This window comes from Leptonychotes weddellii, chromosome 4 (assembly GCF_054177405.1).
Source record: "Leptonychotes weddellii isolate Sample4059 chromosome 4, ASM5417740v2, whole genome shotgun sequence".
Taxonomy (NCBI): Eukaryota; Metazoa; Chordata; class Mammalia; order Carnivora; family Phocidae; genus Leptonychotes; species Leptonychotes weddellii.
In genome coordinates this window covers 72,019,890-72,045,581 of record NC_138372.1, presented here as the reverse complement: position 1 = coordinate 72,045,581, position 25,692 = coordinate 72,019,890, and the positions used below count along the sequence as shown (strand labels likewise).

The following is a 25,692-nucleotide window of genomic DNA, read 5'->3' as shown; positions in this document are numbered from 1 at the left end:
CATTGGGGAGGGTATGTGCTATGGTGAGCACTGCGAATTGTGCAAGACTGTTGAATCACAGATCTGTACCTCTGAAACAATGCAATATATGTTAAGAAAAAAAAAAGGAGGGGAAGAATGAAGGGGGGGAAATCGGAGGGGGAGACGAACCGTGAGAGACGATGGACTCTGAAAAACAAACTGAGGGTTCTAGAGGGGAGGGGGGTAGGAGGATGGGTTAGCCCAGTGATGGGTATTAAAGAGGGCACATACTGAATGGAGCACTGGGTGTTATGCACAAACAATGAATCATGGAACACTGCATCAAAAACTAATGATGTAATGTATGGTGATTAACATAACAATAAAAAAATTTTTTAAAAAGGGGAAGAATGGAATTTAGTGCACAAGTACAAACACTGGCCTTTTAGAGAAATAGGACTTTCTAAGGTAGGAAGAAAACAGGAATGCATGCTGGCATATAGGCAGGTCTAGAAAGATGAAGGAAATTGGGGGAGATTGGACCTGAAGATCTATGAAGTATGTGGATAAGTTATCTCTTGAAAGTATGGGAGATGCAGTAAAGGGGGTAGTTGAAAAGAGTAACAAATATTAACATTCCTGTCAAGAGGAAGAGGTTAAAGTTTGTCAAAATTAAGAGTCCAGCTCAGACTGGAAACTAAATTAATGAAGGTGTCAGAAGTACAATGTGACTAAGTAATGTTCACTAGTTCGTGAACAAGAGCTCATAAGGCAGATGGTAGAAAGTCAGGAGAAAGGGAAAAAAGGGTGCTGGCCAAGAGGACTGAATCAGTAATTCAACTCTTAGAGTCAAGTCACTAGTGAGTAGCAGTAAAAAAGATAAACTTTATTCCACTCCTGATAAGTAATTACACATTCTGAATTAGTGTTATTGAAATGGTACTGTCAACATTAATGGCTTTACTGTTTACATATTAGAAAAAATTAACTCCTAAGGACACATTTATATACACTTTAAATATTTGGTCTAAAGAAACAAATTGAACTCTTGAGAGATTTTTAAATTTGAAGATTTAAATATGTCACCTTAATTTTGCTGCATTATTTTTACTCTACCATAAAGTTAGCCATGTATAAATGGGGCCACTAGCCCAAAGTCCATCTCCTGATACTTAGAACAAATCAGTTTCTTTGGAACACATACTTCTGTCATTATGTTAAATAATTCCACCTGTAAAACAGGAATAATAATAGTATATACCTCACAAAATAGATTATGTGAGGGGTGCCCGGGTGGCTTAGTCTGTTAAGCATCTGCCTTTGGCTCAGGTCATGATCTCAGGTCCTGGGATTGAGTCCCACATCAGGCTCCCTGCTCAGCGGGGAGTCTGCTTCTCCCTTTCCCTCTGCCACTCCCGTCTCGTGCTCTCTCCTTCCCCTCTCAAATAAAATTAAAAAAAAATAGGTTATGTGAATTTAGTGAGTTAATATAAAGGGCTTAGAATAGTGACTGATAAATGGTAAACACTCAACAAAAGCCAGCCATTATTAGTACAGTTGTGAACCTGTGGCAGAATGACTTCTAAATTCATATTACTCATTTTAAAAGTAAAGTATTACTAGAACAGTAAGCAAATAACGTTATTCTAATTGAAAATATACTCAACGTACTTATTATTCATTTTAAGTGATTTTTATATAAAAAACAAAGACAAAGCAGCAAGTTTAAACCAAAAATGAGTAATGAATTAACTTTCACAACTTTTTAAAAATATACTGAAATAAAAATTTATTCAAAAGCAATAAAACAACAGCTTCTATGAAGTATGAGCTACATGTAATAAACACTATACCAAAAATCTCATTTTTCATCATATCAACATCTTCATTTAATTACAAATTTTCTCCCTGGAATAATGCAAAAAAAAAAGATTAGCTTTTGAAATATGCTTATATTAATTCAGCATTAATGTCCACTATAATGATCAGGAGCATAACTTAAAGCAAGAGTGGGAAATATTTACTCAATTAAGAAATATGAATCAGAAAAAGTCAATAATGGACCACATGGAATAAAAAAAGCAAGTAATTCTGGTTGGAGACATTGGGAGGGGGCGCAAAGTTAAACTAAATTGATATAAAAAACAAAAACAGAAGACATAAATATTTAGACACTGGTGTCACACTATAGTTTGAGGGCACAGTTAAGGAAGACAGATGAAGGGCTACCTGAAGATAGTGAAAAAGAAGAGAAATAAGAACAGGAAAGGGAAATGACAAGAGAGAAATGTTTAAACAAAGAAACAGCACAACACAAAGAAGTAGAAAAATATATGAAAAAGGCCCAGGAGATTTTTTTTTTTTTTTTAAGAGGGAGAAAAAGAGAGCAGGGGGAGAGGGAGAGAGAGAATGAGAATCTCAAGCAGGCTCCACGCCCAGCACAGAGGGGTCTCACAACCCTGAAATCATGACCCGAGCTAAAATCAAGAGTTGGACATTCAACTCACAGAGCCACCCAGGCGCCCCAGGCCCAGATTATAAAAATACAGGTCAAATACTCTTGTTATACCCTGGTCTTTACTTGCTAGGGATGTGAAAATGTTACCATGTCCTTAGGTATTACCTGTGGTCTTGCTTCACCTTGTTTCTTTCCATCTCTGTTTTCCCTATAGCCTACTTTCTCAATTCTTATTTTTCATCTTATTGCATGGCATATGGACCACATTTGTAAACTATTTTTCCTTTTTGGAAATAAGATGGATATAAACAATACTTCTTATAACTTCCTAATAAACTGTGAAATAGCTAATTAGTATTCGCGGCACAGTATTACACCGTTCAAATCTAAAACAGGAGTTTTTAACTTGCTGTCTCTGAACTCCTTTGATAATGTGTTCAAAATTTTGTGCATGTGTAATTTTTTGTGACTTCTTAAGCTTTTGTCAGTGGCTTTATTGTGAATGGAACTGGCAACATAGTTAACTGTTAGGAAAATCATTATTTGGGCTACAACACAAGTAAAAGAGCTAACACTTACTAAGCACTTCTCACACAATAATTTCTAGGTTTTCTTCTGCTGTATCCGTGGACTTTAAAACTGCACATTTTGGGGGCGCCTGGATGGCTCAGTCAGTTAAGCATCTGCCTTCGGCTCAGGTCATGATCTCAGGGTCCTGGGATCAAGCCCAGCGTCGGGCTCTCTTCTCAGCGGGGAGTCTGCTTCTCCCTCTGCCCCCCGCCCCCATTCTCTCTCTCTGTCTCTCAGATAAATAAAATCTTAAAAAAAAAAATAAAACTGCACACTCTGGAGCAGGGCTGGATTAAGGCCAACTAATGCCCTCAACACAGCCTAACAGTGATGCCCCATCACCCATCCATTGCTTAAAATAAAGAGCTTAAGGGTTCTTTGCACAAATCAGCGTATGACTTCAATGCCAGCTGGTTTTGCTCTCTACAGAAGTGAAACACACCATAAATCAGAAACAAATTTAGTATCTTGAGGACACTTTCAAATCAAACCTGAGTCATTCACAGATTACAATCTGTCACTGTACTAATCAAGTTTATCCTATATAAAGTTTTTTTTTTTTTTTAAGATTTTATTTATTTATTTGTCAGACAGAAAGAGAGCGAGGTGCAAGCAGAGGGAGAAGCAGGCTCCCGGCTGAGGAAGGAGCCCAATACGGAACGTGATCCCAGGACCTGGGGATCATGACCTGAGCCGAAGGCAGATGCTTAACTGACTGAGCCACCCAGGCGTCCCAAAATGAATTCTATTTACCAGAAATAGACTGTTATATATCTAGGACTCTAGGGCCATTGGAATAGAGCAGATGTTCTCAAAGAAAGCAGTACTCCCCTCCTGGGGATGATTCTGAAAATTGGTGATAGTTCTTTTTGGTTGTCACTATGATGGGGAGATCCTGTTGCTGGCATATAACAGAGGGACACAAGATGCCAGATATATCTGCAGGGCCATTTCACCCAACAAAACTATCTACCTGGTAATCCTACTACACTTCCCTAGTCCTTTTATATTTTCTCATTTTCCAAGATAACTATTTCATATACCTTTCCCGTTCTTAATCCTCTAGCACCTTACCCTGCCATAGCTCATAACCTTGCTAAGAAAACCTTCACTAAGAAAATAAAGGCAATCAATGAAGAAATTGCTCCCTTCTCACCAAATCTTCTACTCCATGTGTTTCTGTACCCATATGTTGTACTTTCTCTCTACAGTAGATGAACTCTTTTATCCAAGGCCAATTCTACTTCTCTGCTGGATTCTATGTTTCAGCCTACCTTAGGAACTTTATTTCTTCTACTCTCTGTCTTGAATTATCATATGCTGTTTTATCTCTTATTCTAAAAAACAAAACTCTCCCTTGACATTTCATCTCCCTCATTTCTTTACATCAAAAGAGTTGCCTGTTTTTGGTGTTTCCTTTTCTTCTCCTATTCTCTGCTGATCACACTCTAACCAGGCTTTACCCTATTACCCTGAAGCCATTCTCATAAATGTCATCAATAGCTTGCATAATACCAAATACATCAATTATTAATCCTCACTTTATTTAGCAACATTTAATCTCTCTTTTCTGAAACATGTCATATATTACGTTTTCCTTATTTTTTCTATCTCACTGTTTAAATCTTACAGTTAGCTTTATTGGAGCCTCACTTCTTGCATGCTAAAAATAATTTAGCCTTACTAGTAAATTAGGCTTAATTTGGGGGCTGCTTTTTTCGACCTCCACTAATTCCCTGGACTTAATCCAGCATTATGGCTTTAGCAATGATCTATATGCTGATACCTAAATTTATAACTTCAGCCTCATTAACCCAGTCATTCGTTTGTCATCCTCACTTGGACATCTAATAGAAATCTCAAATGTAATATATCTAAAGTCAATCTTTTGAACTCTCCATGCTTCCAAATCTGTTCATCTCCTAGTATTCCCCAACTGAGTAAAAGCCCAACTACTCTTGCCAAAATCTTTGGAGTCTTCCTTGACTACTTCACTCAAGACCTACATTAAATCCTGTTGGCTCTATCTTCAAAATATATCCAGAATGGAACTATTCTCAACACTTCCACATCTATCCTCCTGCCTACCCCAAATCATCTCTTGCCTGGATTATTACAAGTAGCCTCCTGGATAGTCTCTGCTCTTATTCCTTTGTCATTCATTCTTCCTAAAACAGCCAGAGTGATCCTTTAAAAACATAAATCAGATAAATGTCATTTCCCTAAGCAGAATCTTCCAATGCCTTCCCATCACACTTCAAAAAAAATCCAAAGTTCTTATAGGAGTTACAACACTGCTAGAGCACCCCCAGCCCCACCTTACAACCCAACACCTAGCATCATCTCTTATCTCCTAGTCCTTTCCCTCTTGTTTATACCAAACCATCAGTACCCCTCCTAGCTGTTTTTTGTACATACCAGGCAGGCTACCACCCCAGGACTTTAGTACCTGTTGTTCGCTTTCCTCCAGTGCTCTTCCTTTAGCTATTGGGATAGCTTGCTTCCTTACTTCCTACAAGACTCTGATCAAATGTCACCTTCTTGAGACACCTTCCCTGACCACCCTATCTAAAACAGTACCCCCATCACACGGCATGCTCTTACATATTTCCACCTAGCATTAGAGCATATGTCTATTACTGATGGTCTCCCAACTAAAATGTAAGCTCTGTTCGGACAGGGTCTTAGTCATTTTTGTTTATTTCTATGATTCCAGTGCCTGGTGTATAGCAGATGCTCAATAAATAATGAAATGGCTGAAAATGATAAAAAATAAACACTGTAGTTTTAAAGGCTAGATGAAAACTAATTTTATCAGGCATTATATACAATCTTATCAGGCATTATACACAATTGCCTAGTTTACTGTTCCATCTGACTTGCTATACTCTTGAAATGTCATTTGAAAATTTTATTTAGCAATAAAAATATTACATAGTTTTTTGCTTATAAGTAGTAAATTAAGCTCTTTTCAATGTGGAGAAATGAAAAGAAGGTCTATCAGTCTTTGTCTTGGATCCAATCTAAAAATGCTTTTTAAATTTTTTAGGCCACCAATGTTATTTTGAAAATGAAACAAATGAACATTTGAAAAATGTTCTATATGCAAATTATAGATTAAATGCTTATAAAAAAATGTTGAGGGGCACCTGGATGGCTCAGTTGGTTAAGTGTCTGCCTTTGGCTCAGGTCATGATCTCAGAGTCCTGGGATCAAGTTCCTCATCTGGCTCCCTGCTCATCAGGGAGTCTGCTTGTCCCTCTGCCTCTGCCCCTCCCCCCCCAGTTCCTGCACACAGGTTCTTTCTTTGTCTCTTTCTCTCTTCTCTCAAATAAAATCTTTGTAAAAAATGCTGAGTGTCTGTAAGGTATGTGTAATAGGGACAGAACTGCCTGTTGGTATGCTCAAGGAATAATGGAAGTAGATAAATCATGTAAATGAGATACCCTGCACTGTGGAAGTCTACAAAACAAAGGTCATCTTAATTTTTTACTAGAATGGTTTCCAGGAAGTCTAGAAACACAACTGATTTTGGAGCTCCGAAAATGTTTTCCAATTAAGCTGACCCTTGAATAACATGGGTTGACCTTTGAATAACACAGGTTTGAACTACACAGGTCTACTTATATGCTAATTTTTTTCAATAAATATATTGGAAATTTTTTTGGAGATTTGCAACAATTTGAAAAAACTCACAGAAGGCCCTCACAGCCTAGAAATACTGAAAAATTAAGAAAAAAGTATGTCATGTGCATAAAATATACACAAATCTATTATAAAAAGTTAAGATTCATCAAAATTTATACACAGACTATATATGGCACCATCTGCAGTCGAAATGTAAACAAATGTAAAGATGGAGGATTAAATAACTGTGTAAAATTAAATATAGTACTATTGTAATAATCTTGTAGCCACCACCTGTTGTTTTGGGGTGAGCTCAAGTATTGTATTGCTTAAAACACTGTGTGACATTAATCCTCTCCACATGAGTAGTTCGTCTCTCCAGTAAATTATGTATTGCAATAAAAAAGTGACCTCTTGCAGTTCTCACATATTTTTCTGGTGTTTAGTGCAATACCATAAACTTTTGAAAAACATCAAGGGACCCATACAAAGTGCTGCTAGTAATGTTCAAGTGCTCCCAAGAAGCAGAGTAATGACATTACAAGAAAAAATTGAATTGCTTGGTATGTACTGTAGATGAGGTGATTTCAAGATAAGTGAATCCAGTGTAAGGGCCATTGTAAAAAAAAGAAAAGGAAATTTGTGAAGCCATCACTGCAGTTAGGCTAGCAGGTATGAAAACCTTGAACTTTTTATCTTGTGTTGAAAATGCAACTTTTACGTGACTGTAAGAATGCTGTAAGAAAGGCATGCCTATAGACTCTAATACAATTCAAGAAAAAGCAAAATCATTGTATGACAATTTAGAGCGAAGGAAAGGTAAAGGGTCCAAAGCTGGAGAATTTAATGCCAACAAAGGATGGACTGATAATTTTAGAAATAGGTTTGTACTAAAAAATGTCAAGGTAACCAAGAAGCAGCAGACAGTTCAGGGACGCCATTAAGAAAATCACTAAGGAGAAAGGATTATCTGCCTGGACAGGTTTTTAATACAACAAAAATGTCCTATTCTGGACAAAAATACCCCAAAGCAATTTATTTTTATGACATGGACCCTTCATGATATGGGCACTGAACCTAAAGCAAATGGTGGAAGAAGGATTGGTACCGTATTAAAACATTTTTAAAGAAATACAAAAGCAAAAAAAAAAAAAAATCACAGAAATTGTGATGTATTTTCCTAAAATTATACCAAATGTACCTGCCTCTCCTGTCTCCCCTTCCACCTCCTCCAGCCTTTCTGCCTCTGCCACCCTTCAGACAGCAAGACCAACACCTCCTCTTTCTCAGCCTACTCAGTGAGAAGACAAGGATGAAGACCTTTATGACAATCCACTTCCACTTAACAAATAATCATGCCGTACAGTTAATAAACTTATCTTTTGAGTGTTTCCATGTGAAAATCTAGTAACGTATGACAAGAACTGGATGAGACATTTATGTGTCACCATCATCACCTAAGTACCGATCATATAGAACATCATGTGCAAGATCTGTATGGAAGTGGACAGACTATCCTAACATGGGTGTAAGGTAATATTTAATATAAACTTCATAATGTGTTAGTTTTCTGTTTTATAACTTTGCTTTCAAAGAATAACATCACCATACAGTGTGCCCTTCTCTCTAGTAAATGAAGAAGGTGCACAGCAGCCCATCATCACAGGTAAGTGGTTTTTAAAAAAATATAACATTGTTTCCAATACTGTATTGTGAATATGACTAGAATATTGTTTGCCATAAAAATTTTTATAATGATTCATTCATTAGCGTTTAGGCAAAGCTACCATAAAGCATTCATCTTGCTACTGCTTCCTTTTTGATGCATGAATTATTATACCTGTAAATGAATAGGAATTTTTCACATTATCTTTTCATTTTTGATATCTGGTGTTAGTTATGCATATAACATATACAGTATTTTGTGTAAGACAATATTGATGTAGGTACTGACAGACAATTCATCTTAAACAGATGATACAGACTGACAGTATCAATAAAATCTGGTACTGTAAATGTATTTTCTCTTATGATTTTCTTAACATTTTCTTTTCTCTAGTTTATTGTAAGAATACAGTATATAGTATATATAACATACAAAATATGTGTTAAGTTTACTGCTTAGCTTATCAGTAAGGCTTCCAGTCAACAGGCTATTACTAGTTAAGTTTTGGGAAAGTCAAAAGTTATATATGGATTTTTAGCTGCACTGGGGTGGGGGAGGGAGGCGGGGTCAGTGCCCCTAACCCCTGCATTATTCAAGGGTCAACTTTATTCTAGAGTTCAAACTACTTTCCTAATATGAGGCAGACTTAGTTCTTTAATCAAATGTATAGGCTATTTTAATCAAAGTTAATTTTCAAAGCTAAATTCTCAACCCTACTTACAATGGATTTTTTTTGAACTTTCAATATTTGCACATCACTTAATGGCATGCTTCATTTCAATATATGGATTTTCCTACAAATTATTATAACTTCAAGTGTATGACATACATACCTGAGGTAAACCAGCACCTGTTTGCATAGAAGACTTTTTTAACAGTCTCACTTCTTTGTTTATGTATCTTAGCATTCCACTGAGAGTACTGAAGTCATTACTCTCAGAACTATCATCTTCTGGGTCATACGTGAGAGGTTTAAATGAGTCTGACTGGGTGTAAGTCAGATCCTTCTGGCTTTCTTCTAATGTTGAAGGCTGTTCTAACTGCATTTTTTTTAAGTCCTGTAGTAATTCTTCAGAAAGATCTTCATCACTACGTGTCTTGACACTAAGGTCACTGGCACTAATAGAGCGACGTAGCTTTCTACACTTGAAAAAGGCTGTGTGAGAATGTTTAGCAAATTTTGGATCTTGAATGTCAGGCATAATTTCTGTTGCAGATGTAAGCAGGGCTGGTAGAAACTTGATGTCTTCTGTCCTTTCACACCCAGAAATTTTGGCTTGTAATCTGGTTAATTCTGATTCCTATAGAAAAATAGGCACATAGTAGGTATTCAGTACATTTTTGTTAAATGAATAAGTTACTTAGATGTCATCCAAGAGTTCATGATTTTCTAAGTCAACCTTCTGCCCAGAACACAAATTCCTTTTAAAACATCCCATGAGACTCCAAGCTCTGTTTAAATCCTTCATTTTGGGACAATTACATATGTTCACTGGAAATATGTTAAAACTATGCTAAGGAATCCCATGAAAACTAGATTTACCTTACACCAATTTTTTCTTTTTAAGTGCTAATGATAGCACTTTCTAGTAATTTATATTTAAGACTGAAATCTTACATCTAAAAATTTCTTTTCAAAGTATAATGGTACACTGTCTTTTGCTAATCTAACGTATATGTACATACAAAAAAACTACTCCCTTCAGAATTTTTAATAGGAAATAAATTTATATTAACTATTATGCTTCACATGTCCTCTTTACAAGAAAGCTTCATTACACCAGAAATTTTTCAAAGAAAAACCTTTCAAAAAGTGATTTAGTAAGGATTGACTTATTAAACTTTTCATTCCTACTATTTTTCCACGTCCTTCATATGGGTCCTCTGACCCAACTTTGGGATCATAAGAATGAGACTGCATATACTGAAAAACCATAAAGCCTAAAAAAATGAAGAGAAGACATACATTAAATAATGTGTAATAGTCTTCTGTTCAAATACATTTTCTGTTTCTTATAGGTATCCATAAAATATATATTTCTAGATCACTTTTAATCTAATAATATCTATTCTTTCTAAAAATACTGTGCTTACTAAAACTGTCATAACCACAGAATACATTACAAAATGAAAGTTTAACATGCTTATTTCACTTCTTTGATATCTACTACTTTATCTAAATGTTATTTACAAGCAGCTAGAGTGCCAACTTTTGTAGTAAATCTTGTATTTACATTCTGATAATCACAATAAAGTAGCTATAGAGTTAACACACACAAGGTTATGTGCAGTTGAAATATTTTTTAACTCTAGCCACAGAGTTATCTAGCCATAATTGAGAATTGTGGTATCTTAGATAAATAGGAGTCCATGTAACTTTCAGTTTAACACTTAGCTTTTATAATGAAATGTAGTATACTGAATACGTTAAACAGAATTCAACTTTTTCTTAAGACTTGAAGAATTTCACTGTTGTGGTCACTACTATAATAGTGTGCCATAATATAGTAATGCCTTTAGGGCTCTCAGCAACTGGTCTAAGCTTTGCCCTTGCTCTAGTTAACCTCAAATAACAGGGTATTTGTGAGGGTACTAAAGGAAGTGAGCTGGAAAGATCAGTTGCCTCAAACACTGTTCTTTCTTCTCCCTCACTTCTGTTTCTGTTCTCTGTCATTTACTGCTGCTGTCAGTGGAATTGCTGTCCATCATTTATAGCTACTTCTAATTGTTATAGTTATGCCAACTTCTGCTCTTCTGTTAGCTTTTTTTTCTTCTATCCTCCTTAACTCTTCTTCAGTCTAGACTTTAGAGCCAGTTAGTACTGACTTTGAGAATTACTGTCAAAAACTTCTGAATAATTAAGTGCAATCCAATTCTATTTATTTCATTAGTAATAATTAACAAGTGAGCAGAGATAACTATAACAAGGAATACACAATGCAGAATCTTTAAAATTTTAGTCAATTTTTCACAGTGAAGTTCTATAATTTTATATAAATGTTGTAAATCTCCAGAACACTAGGTATATTTATGTCTCTAAAAAAGCATATAGTGTTTGTTTGATCTAATTTTAGATTATGTCCAGTGGCGCCTGGCTGGCTCAGACAGTGTAGCACGTGATTCTTGATGTCAGGGTCGCCAGTTCGAGCCCCATGTTGGGTGGAGAGATTACTTAAAAATAAAATCTTAAAAAAAAAGATTCTGTATATTCAGCTTTCCTTACTGTGAATAACAGGTATATTATAAAAGGAATTTGAGTGCTCAGCTTAGTAACTAGAAATATTTCTAAAATATTATTTGAATTTTTTTGCTTTTTAATTTCCATTTTGTAATAAAATCATTTATTGCTTCATAGCGAACAGTGAACTTTTTTGTAAGGTCTTAGCTAGCAATGTTAATCTCATACATATTGGTAGTTTTGAACTAATATTAAAACTTTTTATCTCTATGCATCAGTACTGATATTAATTCCAAATTCTACATTAAACTGCCATAATCAATAGGAGTGAATCAGTAGCAATGGGCTATTATTTGAAAAATAATGTACAGTAAATTTTTTAAAATACAAAGGAACTTTGTTCAATGAAAAATGCTCCTACTTGTAGGTACATTAAGTGTGGAACCCTCTAAAGTAAACATAATTAAGTCTGTATTTGAATAAGTTCTAGTCTGAGATGGTGACAGAGGTGATTCCTCCCATGACACACTGAATCTACAGCTACACATGGAGCAATTCCCTCTCAAAGAAGCTAGTTGAGCAACACCTACACATTGGGTTAATGATACCTACAAAAGGGCCATTCAGTGGGAGAAACACTTGACTCCCAGCTTCTCCCTGAGGAGTGAAGGGTTTGGGTCCCACATCAAACACCCCAACTTTTAAATACTGCCACTTGAGGGATGGGTGCCAAAAACCTCCCTCTAGAAAGCTAAGAGGACTTGTATTCATGAGACCTACAAGACTAAACAAAAAAACCCAGTTCTTAATGGGCTCACAACAATGTGGTATACAGGGGAATATGTTCCATACAAAAGAATAAGGTGAAACCCTAAAAAACAGAAATTCATGAGACACAGCGTGATTTACCTGACAAAGAGTTCAAAATAACAGTTATAAAGATGCTCACCAAAGTTAGAACAATGCATGAATAAAGTGAGAATTTCAACAAAGAGACAGAAAATACAAGTACCAAAGAGAAATCGCAGAGTGAAAATACAATAGCTAAACTGGAAAATTCAACAAAGAGCTTCAACAGCAGACTAGATCAAAGAGAAGAAAGGATCAGAGGACTCAAAGGGCAGTAGAATTCAATCACAGAAGCAGAAAGAAAAAAATGAAAAAGGGTGAAACTAGCCTAAGGGACTAATGGGACACCATCAAGAGGACAAACATACACATTATAGGGGTCCCAGAAGAAGAGAGAAAGGAGCACAAAGTTTATTTAAAGAAATAATGGCCAAAAACTTCTTTAACTTGAGAAAAGAAATAAACATCCAGATCCAGGAAGCCCAGTGAATTCCAGATATGATGCATCCAGAGACCCAAACTGAAACACTTTATAATTAAATTGTCAAAAATCAAAGACAAAGAGAAAATCTTAAAAGCAGCAAGAGAAAAACTACTTCTTATGTATAAGGAAACCCTTATGGACGATCAACAGAAAATCTGCAGGCAAGAAGAGAGTGGCATGATATATTAAAAGTGCCGAAAGGAAAAAACAGAAACAAAACAAACCTGCCAACCAAGAATACTCTTCCTGGCAAAGTCCTTCAGAATTAAAGGATAAAGAGTTTTCCAGACAAGGAAAAGTTGAAGGAATTCATCTCCACTAAACTGGCCTTACACTAAATTTTAAAGGGACTTCTTCAAGCTGAAATTAAAAAAAAAAAAATGCTAAATAGTAACAGGAAAACATATGAAAGTTTCAACCTCATTGGTAAAGGTAAATATATAGTTAAATTGAGAACACTCTAATGTTTGAATTATAGTGGGTAAATCACTATAACTCTAATATAAATGGTTAAAAGACATAGGGGGGAGTTCCCAGGAAGATGGAGGAGGATCCTAAAGCTCACCTCATCGCATGGATACAACTGGATAACACACACATCAGTGTAACTAATCCAGAAAATGATCTAAGACTAGCGGAACAGACTCTCCAGTGCTAAATGTAGAGAAGAGGCCATATAGAAGAGGGCAGGAAAGAGGGAGACGCAGTTGGGAGCCAAAAGGACTAGAGGGATTGTCTGCAGGAGGGAAGGACACTGTGGGCATGGAGAAGGGAGAAGAACACACCCCATGCTAGAACTCCAGGCATGAGGACCTGCACTGGGAAGATAAATTCCTTTAATATTTGGCTTTAAAAACCTTAGGGATCCAACTCCATGAGTTCTTACAATCAGTGGGGCTTACAACCTGGAACTTTAAAAATCAGCAGGCTGGGCTCTGGGCGAGCTGGAAGGGTGGAGTTCCCACCCTTAGAGCAACAAACAGCCCCATGGAGATCAGCTTGCTAACAATGTGCCCTGTCCCTCTCCTCTGTCCTCCTGCGGACTCGCCCTATCCAACCTAGCCTGGGCAAGAGTTTTCAAAGTGGATCCAAGTCCCTTGCCGTAGCAGACTAGCAAATACCTTGCTAACACCGTGCACCCTACTGCTGTGTTCTCCTGCAGACCTGCCTTTGACAGGAGTCCATCCAAAATGGTGGCACAGGTTAGCTGTCTGAAAGCAGCCATGATAAGGGGTCACCATCACTCCAAAGTGACTCCTGGCCCAGGAAGAGGGGAAGATAACCACAAACCAGCACAATTGTGGTCCCAGCAGTGGGGTGGGGGCAGACATCTGGTCTGACTGCAGGCCTCACCCACCAACAAAAGCTTCTCAGGGGGACAACACAGGGAGAACACCCTGCAAATCAGGGCTACCACAGCTCTGGCAAATGCCTCGCCTGACTGGCCGACTAACAACACAGGGACCAAATTCGGCAGAATTTGGTAACAACAGGCAACAGGCAAAGAGAGCCATTGCAGATGACTGGACTGAAGGCAAACGCAGCTCAGCCACAATAGTAGGGCACATATAACACACCCCTGAAGCATGAGGTTCTGGTGAATAGGGGATATTGCAGTGCAGGGCACTACAGAATCTCTTTTCATTAGGCTGTGACTTTCAAGATCAGAAGACATAGCTGACATTCCTAACAGAGACAGAGACAGACAAAATGAGGTGGCAGAGGACTTTATCTCAAATGAAAGAATAGGACAAAATCACAGCAAGAGAGCTTAATGAAACAGATAATATGCCTGGTGGAGAATTTAAAGTAATAGTCATACAAAAAGATACTCAATGGACTTGAGAAAAGAGTTACATACAAGGCACCCTATAAGGCTATTAGCTGATTTTTCAGCAGAAACATTGCAGGCCAGAAGATAGTAGCATGATATATTCAAAGTACTGAAAGAAAAAACATGCAACCAAGAAATAGAAAATTCTTATTTTTTTTAACTTCAATTAGCCAACATACGGTGTATCATTAGTTTTTGATAAAGTGTTCAATGATTCATTAGTTGCGTATAACACCCAGTGCTCATCACATCACATGCCCTCCTTAATGCCCATCACCCAGTTACCCCATTCCCCCACCCACCTCCCTATCTGCAACCCTCAGTTTGTTTCCTGGAGTCAAGAGTCTCTCATGGTTTGTCTTCCTCTGATTTCTTCCCATTCAGTAAAAGAAAATTTGAACATGCCAATTACCAACAATCAAATTGATTCAGTAATCAAATAACTCCCAACAAACAAAAGTCCAGGACCAGATTGCTTCAAAGGTGAATTCTACCAAACATTTAAAGAAGAGTTAATACCTATTCTTCTCAAACTATTCCAAAAAATAGAAGGAAAACTTCCAAATTCATTCTATGAGGCCAGCATTACCCTGATACCAAAACCAGACAAAGACACTACAAAAAAAGAACTACAGTCCAATATCACTGATGAACACAGATGCACTCATATGTGGAATATAAGAAACAGTACAGAGGATCATAGGGGAAGGGAGGGAAAACTGAATGGGAAGTCATCAGAGAGAAAATCCATGAGAGACTCTTAACAATAGGAATTGTTAAGGGAAACAAACTGAGGGTTGCTGGAGGGGAAGTGGATGGGGGCTGGGTAATTGGGTGATGGGCATTAAGGAGGGCATGTGATAAGCACTGCGTGTTAAACACAACAATGAATTACTGAACTCTACATATGAAACTAATGATGTACTAGGTGTTGGCTAATTGAATTTAAATTAAAAAAATCCTCAACAAAATACTAGCAAACTGAATCCAACAATACATTAAAAAAAACATTCACCACGATCAAGTGGGATTTATTCTGGGGATGCAAGGGTGGTTTGCTATTCAACACTAGAAAGGATAAGAACCATATGATCATTTCAACAGGCTCAGAACAAGCATTTGACAAAGTACAACATCCATTCGTGATAGAAACTCTCAACAAACTTTTATAGGGAATATACCTCAACATAATAAAGGCCATATATCAAAAACCTATGGTTAACATCATACTCTATGGTGAAAAACTGAGAGCTTTTCCCCTAAGACCAGGAATAAGACAAGGATGTCCACTCTCACTACTTTTATTCAACACAGTATTAGAAGTCCTAGCCATAGTCCTACCCATGTCCTAGCCGTGGTAATCAGACAAGGAATAAAATGCATCCAAATTAGTAAGAAGTAAAACATTCACTATTTGCAGATGACATGATACTATATATAGAACCCTAAAGACTCCACCAAAAAACTACTGGAATTGATAAAGGAATTCAATAAGGTTGCAGAATACCAAAATCAATATTCAGAAATCCATTGCATTTCCATATACTACTAATGAAGTAGCAGAAAGAGAAATTAAGAAGAAGAAATTAAGAGTCCCACTTACAATTGTACCAAAAATAATAAAATACCTAGGAATAAACTTAACCAAGGAGTTAAAAGACCTATACTCTGAAAACTATAAACACTGATGAAAGGAACTGAAAATGACACAAACAAATGGAAAGATTCCATGCTCATGGATTGGAAGAATATTGTGGAAATGTCCATACTACCCAAAGCAATCCACAGACTTAATGCAATCCCTGTCAAAATACCAACAGCATTTTTCACTGAACTATAACAAAGAAACCTAAAGTTTGTATAGAACCATGAAAGACCCTGATAGCCAAAGAAATCTTGAAAAAGAAGAACAAAACTGGAGGTATCATAATCCCAGATTTCAAGATGTACCACAAAGCTGTAATAATCAAAAGAGTATAGTACTGGCATAAAAACAGACCCACAGATCCAGAGAACAGAACAGAGAGCCCAGAAATATACCCACAATTATATGGTCAATTAATCTTTGACAAAAGAGGCAAGAATATACAATGGGAAAAAGTCTCTTCAACCAATGTTGTTGGGAAAATTGGACAGCTGCATGCAAAAAAAATGAAATTGGACCACTTTCTTACACCATACACAAATATAAACTCAAAATGGCCTAAAGGCCTAAATGTGAGACCTGAAACCATAAAAATCTTAGAGCAGAGCACAGACAGTATTTTCTCTGACATCAGCTATAGCAACATTTTTCTAAATATGTCTTCTGAGGCAAGGGAAACAAAAGAAATGATAAAGTATTGGGACTTCATCAAAATCAAAAGCTTCTGCACAGGTGTGTGGGTGGCTCAGTCAGTGAAGCATCTGCCTTCAGCTCAGGTCATGATCCCGGGGTGCTGGGATGGGGCCCGTGTTCCTCCTGAGAGGGAGCCTGCTTCTCCCTCTCCCTCTGCCCTTCCCCCTGACTTGTGCTTGGTCTCTCTCTCTTTCACTATCTCTCTCTCTCAAATAAATAAATAAATAAAATTTAAAAAAAAAAGCTTCTGCACAGCAAAGTAAACAACAAAACTAATGGAATGGGAGAAGATATTTGTAAATGACATATCTGACAAAGGGCTAGTATCCAAAATATATAAAGAACTTATACACCTCAACTCCAAAAAACCAAATAATCCAGTTTAAAAATGGGTGGAAGACATGAACAGACATCTCTCCAAAGAAGACATACAGAGATGGCAAACCGACAAAATGACAGATGCTCAATGTAAATAACCATCAGGGCAATGCAAATCAAAACCACCATGAGATATCACCTCACACCTGTGTAAATGGCTAAAAATCAACAACATAAGAAACAAAAAGTGTTGGCAAAGATGTGGAGAAAAAGGAACCCTCTTGCACTGCTGGTAGGAATGCAAACTGGTGCAGTCACTGTGGAAACAGTATGGAGGTTCCTCAAAAAGCTAAAAATATAACTACCACATGACTCAGCAATTGCACTACTGGGTATTTACCCCCAAAATACAAAAACAGTAATTAAAAGGGACACATGTACCCCTATGTTTACTGCAGCATTATTTACAACAGCTAAGATATGGAAGCAGCCTGTGTCCACTGAAAGATGAATGAATAAAGATGTGATAGATATATATATATACACACACACACACACACACACAATGGAATATTATTCATCCATAAAAAAGAATGAAATCTTGCCATTTGCAACGACATGGATGGAGCTAGGGAGTATAATGCTAAGTGAATTAAGTCAGTTAGACAAAAACAAATACCCTATATGATTTCACTCATATGTGGAATTTAAGAATCCAATAAAACAAGCAAAGGAAAAAGAGAGAGAGAGAGATAAACAACAAACGGACTCTTAACTACAGAGAACAAACTGATGGTTTGCATGCAGAGGGAGGTGGGTGGGAGGATGGGTAAAATAGGTGATGGGGATTAAGGAGAGCACTTATGAACACAGGGTGAGGTATAGAATTGTTGAATCACTATATCGTACACTGAAAACTAATATAACACTGTATCGTACACTGAAACTAACACTGTATGTTAACTATATTGGAATTTAAAATAAAATAAACTTTAAAAAATTTAAAAAATAGATTAAAAAATATATTCCATGTAAATGGAAATCAAACTAATACTGGAGTAGCTATACTTATATCAGAAAAAACAATATTCAAGCCAAAACTGTAAGAAGAGACAAAGAATGTCATTATATAATGATAAAAGGGTCAATCTAATAAGAGTATATTACATAAATATTTATGGGCCAAAAAACATAGAAGCACCTAAATATATAAAGCAAATATTAACAGACCAGAAGGGAGAAAAAGACAGAAACATAATAGTGGTAGGGGACTCAAATACCCCATTTTCATCAATGGCTAGATCAAGGCAGAAAAATCAGTAAGGAAAAACTGGACTTAAACCACACATACATAATATCAAATGGACTTAACAGACATTTGCAGAACATTCCATATAGCATAAGGCCTATATACATTCTTCTCAAACATACAAGGAACATTCTCCAAGGTAAACCATGTGTTAGGCCAAAAACCAAGTCTTAATAAATTTTAGAAGACTGAAATATTAATATATTCCAACCACAATGGTATCAAACTAGAAATAAATTACAAGAAAATTGACAATTCACAAATACATGGGGATTTAAAAATATGCTAATGAACAGCCAACAGGCTAAAGTAATTTAAAAAAATTACCTCAAGACAAATGAGAATGGAAATACAAAATGCCAAAAACTATGAGATATAGCAAAAACATTTTTAAGAAGGAAGTTCATAGTGATAAACATCTACATTAGAAAACAAGAAAGATCGCAAATAACCTAACTTCACACTTTAAGGACCTAAAAAAAGAACAACAAACTAAGCCCAAAGTTAGGAGAAGGGGAAATAACAAAGATCAGAGCAGAAATAGAGACTAAAAAGACAACAGAAAAGATCGATGAAACTAGGGCGCCTGGGTGGCTCAGTTGGTTAAGCGTCTTCATGATCTCAAGGTTCTGAGATCCAGCCCTGCTTCGGGCTCTCCGCTCAACATCAAGTCGGCTTCTCCCTCTCCCTCTGCCTATGTGATCTCTTTCTCTCTTTCAAATAAATAAATAAAATCTTTAAAAAAAAAAAAAGATCAATGAAACTGAGAAGGGGGCTTTTAAAAAGCTAAACAAAATACACAAATATTTAGCTAGATTTACCAAAGGAAAAAAGGGCCCAAATAAATAAAATCAGAAATGAAGGAGAAGACATTTCAACTACTACCAAAGAAATACAAAGAATCATTACAGACTGATACAAAGACTTATATGCCAACAAAGTGGACTAGAAGAAACAGATAAATTCCTAGAAACATAAAATCTACCGAGACAATCATGAAAAAATAGAGTATCTGAACAAACCAATTAATAGTAAGGAAATTGGATCAGTAATCAAAAACTTCCAAAGAAACAAAAGTCCAGGACCAGATGACTTCATTACAAATTCTACCGAACATTTAAGGAAGAATTAATATCAACCCTTCTCAAACTCTTCCAAAAAAAACAGAAGAGAAGGAACCCTTCCAAACTCATTTTATGAGGCCAGTGTCATCCTGATACCAAACTAGACAGGGAAGCCACAAGAAAAGTAAAGGCCAGTATCCTTGATGAATACAGATGCAAAACTCCTCAACAAAATAGCAGAAAAGCTGAATTCAGTAATACATTAAAAGGATCATACACCATGATGAAGTAGGATTAATTCCATAGATGTAAGGATGGTAGGTTCACTATCTGCAAAAAAATCAGTGTGACACACCATATTAACAAAATGAAGGATAAAAATCTTATGATCATCTCAATAGATGCAGAAAAAACATTTGAAAAAAATCAACATCCTGTAAGACCAGGAACACTCTTGCCACTTTTTTTTTTTTTTTAATGTTTTATTTATTTATTCATGAAAGTCAGAGAGAGAGAGAGGCAGAGGCAGAGGGAGAAGCAGGCTCCCCGCCTAGCAGGGAGCCCGATGCGGGACTCGATCCCAGGACCCTGGGATCATGACCTGAGCCGAAGGCAGACGCTTAACCATCTGAGCCACCCAGGTGCCCCACTCTTGCCACTTTTATTCAACATAGTACTTGAAGTCCTACCCAGAGCAATTAGTCAAGAAAAAGAAATAAAAGAGGCACCTGAGTTGCTTAGTTGGTTAAGCGTCTGACTCTTGATTTCGGCTCAAGTTATGATCTCAGGGTTGTGAGATCAAGCCCTGTGTCAGGCTCCACACTGGGCATCAAGCCTGCTTAGGATTCTTTCTCTCTTTCCTTCTGCCCCTCCCACTCCCTTCTCTCTCCCTCTGAATGAAAGAAAGAAAGAAAGAAAGAAAGAAAGAAAGAAAGAAAGAAAGAAAGAAAAAGAAACAAAGAAAGAAAGAAAGAAAGGAGAAGAAAAAGAAAAAAAAAGTATCCAAATTGGAAAGAAGCTGTATTTGCAGATCACATATTATATATAGAAAACACTAAAAACTCCATTAAAAATCGTTAGAATAAATGAATTCAGTAAAGTTGTAGGATACAAAATCAATATACTACCCAAAGCAATCTACAGATTCATTCAATCCCCATCCAAATTCCAATGGCATTTTTCAAAGAAATAGAACAATCCTAAAAATCTGTATGGAACTAGAAAAGACCCCAAATATCTAAAGTAATCTTAAGAAAAAAGAAGAAAGCTGAAGGCATCACACTTCTTCATTTCAATCCATATTACAAAGCTATAGTAATAAAAACAGTATGGTACTGGTATAGAAATGTATACACAGATCAATGGAACAGAACAGACAGTCCAGGAATAAGCCCATGCATATAGAGCAAGTTAATTTATGACAAAGGAACCAAGAATACACAATGGGAAAAGGATAGTATCTATATAAATGGTGCTGGGAAAACTGGACAGTCAGATACAAAAGAATGAAACTGCATCACTATCTTACACCATATACAAAAATCAACTCCAAATGGACGAAACACTTAAATTTAAGTGTAACCATAAATCTCCTAGAAGAAAAAATAGGGGTTAAGCTACTTGACATCAAGCTTGGCAATAATTTTTTGGATTTGACACAAAAGCTAGGGCAATGAAAGCAAATATAAACAAATGGGACTATATTAACTAAAAAGCTTCTACACAGCAGTGTAAACTATCAATAATAAAATGAAAAGGCAACCTACAGAATGGGAGAAAATATTTGCAAATCATATATTCGATAAAGGGTGAATATCTGAAATATATAAAGAATTCATTCAACTCAAAACCCTAACAATCCAATTAAAAATCAGCAGAGGAACTGAACAGATATTTTTCCAAATAAGATGTACAAATGGGCAACAGATACAGGAAAAGGTGCTCAACATCACTCATCATCAGGGAAATGCAAATCAAAACCACAATATTACCTCACACCTGTGAGAACAGCTAGTATCAAAAAACCCCACAAAAAAACAAAACAAAAAACAAAAACCCAGAGATAACAAGTGTTGGTGTGGGTGTGGATACAAGGGAACCTCTGTGCACTGTTGGTGGAATGTAAATTGGGACAGCCACTGTGGAAAACAGTATGGAGGTTCTGCAAAAAATTAAAATTAGAACTACCATATGATCCTGCAACACCAGTTTTGGGTATATATACAAAGGGAATTAATACAGGATATCAAAGAGATATATGTATTCCCAAGTTCATTCCTGGCAGCATTATAGCCAAAATAAGCAAACAAAGTGTTCATCAGCAGATGAAGGGATAAAGATGTGGTGTGTACATACACACAATGGAATATTATTCAGCCATGAGAAAGGACATCTTGCAATTTGTGACAACATGGATGGACCTTGAGGGCATTATGCTAAATTAAATAAAAGAAAGACAAATAGTTCATGGTATCATTTATATGTGGAGTCTTAAAAAGAAAAGAGAGAGAATCAAACTCAGAAACAGCAGATAGAAAAGGGGTTGCTAGGCAGTGGGGGAAACAGAGGTTTGTACAACCTTTTAGCTAGAAGATGAATAAGGTCTGAGGATCTAATGTATAACATGGTGACTACAGTTGGTAATACAGGTATTGTATAACTGAAATTTGCTAAGAGAGTAGAACTTAAATGTTCCTACCAAAAAAATAGAAATAAATTTTAAAAATTTTAAGTTTGTGTTCAAACATTTATAAATTATTTCTCCTACGGTAATATGATATATACATCATACTTATAATCCCTACATCCAGTGTCTTCTAAATAAAATGCTTTTTATTCAAACTGGTCGACATTTGGTCATATTTTCCTTTATGAACTATAAGGATGGGGAAAAAAGTCATAAATGTACTTTTTCATTGATGTGTTTTATGTACTTTTATATGTTTACTTACTTTAATAAGTAATGCTTCATTTGTAGCTTCAATTACTTCATTCCTATCTTGGACTTGTTGATGCAAATTGCTTACGGTGTCCTGAGCTTCTTCTAATTCCAGTTTTGCCTTCTCTAACTGTTCATTTAGTTGCTGAACAGAACTCTTTTGAGAGTCAGCAGAAATCTTCCACTTCGCATGGTTCTCTTGATGTGAAATCATCTACACAGCCCCAGAATTGAAAAAGAAAAGAAAAAAATAGGGTGGGGTTGGTTTCAAAAACATTCTAATACTTTTCACTTCCATTTATACTGAAGTAAATTCTGTTTTTAGGTACAAACATCTGATTTCTCAACACATAACCTATTAGAGGAAAAAAAGGAGAAGAAGAAACCTATGGTCTTAAATTACCTAGTAACAGTTAACCAAATACAATGGGCTGTTTTTTTTGATCCTGATTTGCACTTAACTATATAGACATTTTTGTGATAATTGGGAAAATGTGAACAAATGATGGGTAATTGATAATATTAAGGAATTACTATCAATTTTTAATTATAGTAATAGTATTGTGGTTATGTTTTTAAAAAACAGCTCTTATCTTTTAGAGATACTTATTGAAATGTTTACTGATGAAATAATGATGTCTGGGATTTGCTTCAAAATACAATGAGATATGTGGGGGAAGGGAAGTGAGTGAGGTTAAAGATATGGTGGACTGGCCAGGATTTATGCCTCGTGTCCTGGTGTAGTTATGAACAGCACCCTTTTTCATTCTCAAAAGTATTTATTCCCTTTTAAAAAGAAATGGTCGGGGCGCCTGGGTGGCTCAGTTGGTTAAGCGACTGCCTTCGGCTCAGGTCATGATCCCAGGGTCCTGGGATCGAGTCCCACATTGGGCTCCCGGCTCAGCAGGGAGCCTGCTTCTCCCTCTGACCCTCTCCTCTCATGCTGTTTCTCTCTCGCTCGCTCTCTAATAAATAAAATAAATAAAATCTTTAAAAAAATAAAAATAAAAAAATAAGAAAAATAAAAAGAAATGGTCAACATAAGTATAGATGAAATCACATTGGCCACAAATTGATAATTACTAAAGTTGAATAATAAATCTAGGAGGATTTATACCATTCTTTCAAAATTTTCCATAATAAAAACTTTTTTTCTTTTTTAAGATTTTATTTATTTATTTGATAGAGGGAGACAGTGAGAGAAGGAACACAAGCAGCGGGTAGTGGGAGAGGGAGAAGCAGGCTTCCTGCAGAGCAGGGAGCCCAATGTGGGGCTTGATCCCCCCACCCTGAGATCATGACCTGAGCCGAAGGCAGACGCTTAACGACTGAGCCACCCAGGCGAAAAAAAAAAGAAAAAAATAGATTTTTAATCAAAAGTATCAGGGGAGGTGCCTGGATGGCTCAGTCGGTTGGGTGTCTGCCTTCAGCTCAGATCATGATCCTAGGGTCCTGGGATCAAGTCCTGAATTGGGTTCACTGCTGAGCGTGGAGTCTGCTTCTCCCTCTCCCTCTGCCTGCCACTCCCCCTGCTTGTGTTCTCTCTCTCTCTCTCGTAAAAATAAATAAATAAAATCTTTAAAAAAATATCAGGGCTGGGCGCCTGGGTGGCTCAGTTGGTTAAGCGACTGCCTTCAGCTCAGGTCATGATCCTGGAATCCTGGGATCGAGTCCTGCATCAGGCTCCCTGCTCAGCAGGGAGTCTGCTTCTCCCTCTGACCCTCCCCTCTTCTCATGCTCGCTCTATCTCATTCTCTCTCTCAAATAAATAAAATCTTAAAAAAAAAAATATCAGGGCTTTTGCAATTATTATTAAGTGACTTTTCTGACAATTCTGAAACCTGTAATTTTTTAAATGCTGTTAAAAATTATTGATCCTTTTTTACTAACTCTGTTACTTTAATGACTTATTTCTTCATTTTTATATTCAAACAACATACATGCTTTAAAAATAAATCTTTGTCAAGTACCAAAGAGGATAAAAACATATTACAAATTTTTGTATCTTACATATAAAACAATACCAAATATTAAACAACAGTAAAACCTATTTTTACAATTCATTTTATGTACTATCTGCTTATAATTTCAGAGGGCTTACAAAGCTTAAAGTAAAAAATTAGATAATAAGAAATAAAAGTAGAACAGAGACCACATATTAAAAGTGCAAAGAATACTTGCTGGTAAACACTTGAGCTGGACTAGTTATTACTGATGGTCACCTGGGTTGAGTAGCTAATATTTATTTATTAAATAATTATGCTGAATCCAACAGCATTCCATTTGTCTTTAAAGACCAAGGATTTAAATCTCTTAGCCTGCTAACTGGATTCAGCTTGCAAACACGTTTTATTTGGCAGACACAACGTTTTCAAAGAGATCAGAATCTAAACGCACTTAACCAAGACATGGTGACTACAAGCCCTACCAATCCCTCACAAAGATAGTCCCAAACTCCTTTGAAAGGAGTTTAATATAAATATAGTTGTAATCCTTGTCATATAGAAAAATGTTTTATTAGAAGTCCCTAAGTAGTTTAAGTCTAATACATACATTTTAGATATCTTTAGATGTAATTTTTAAAAAGACAAAAAGACAAGAAATGTAGCCGCACTGGGAAATGTGAACCATGGGAATATCAGTGACACTGATGAGAATAAACTAAACGCCTTTGTAACAACAACAAAAAAGACAAGAAATGCTATTCTAATTGCTAACATTGCTCATTTCTATAAAGGCTCAGGACCTACAAGTAGATAAAAAGCATCAGGTTCTAATTTTGCCTCTCTAACTTACTATCAGAACAAATATTATAAATTGCAAAGCATTATAAATTCGTATCACATGATGGGGATTAACATAAGAATAAAAAAAAGAAAAAAAAAACTACCAATCACTTGTAACATATTTCTGGACAAAAATAAACTCTAAGTTTTAGATAACTAACAGAAAGAAATCCCTGGTAATTAACATATTGTAAGCTGGCAACATGGTATCTCCTATCTAAGAATTTTAAATTTATCTACAAACCTAAATATAGCTCATTTACATATTTTAGTTCTTTGGCTCTCCAGAACAAGAAGAATGAGGCAACAGAT

At 36.2% G+C, this 25,692-nt stretch overlaps 1 protein-coding gene across 1 annotated transcript in view; it reads right to left on the bottom strand.

The window, feature by feature from the left end:
- Positions 1-1,733: 1,733 nt before the first annotated feature.
- CCDC18 (coiled-coil domain containing 18) overlaps positions 1,734-25,692 on the bottom strand; it is a 104,332-nt gene continuing 80,373 nt past the window's right edge. The window contains 3 exon segments of the mRNA XM_081818823.1: positions 1,734-7,907; positions 9,116-9,583; positions 22,608-22,808. Of these exon segments, the coding sequence (XP_081674949.1) occupies positions 7,803-7,907; positions 9,116-9,583; positions 22,608-22,808 (774 nt within the window). The 3' untranslated portion in view covers positions 1,734-7,802.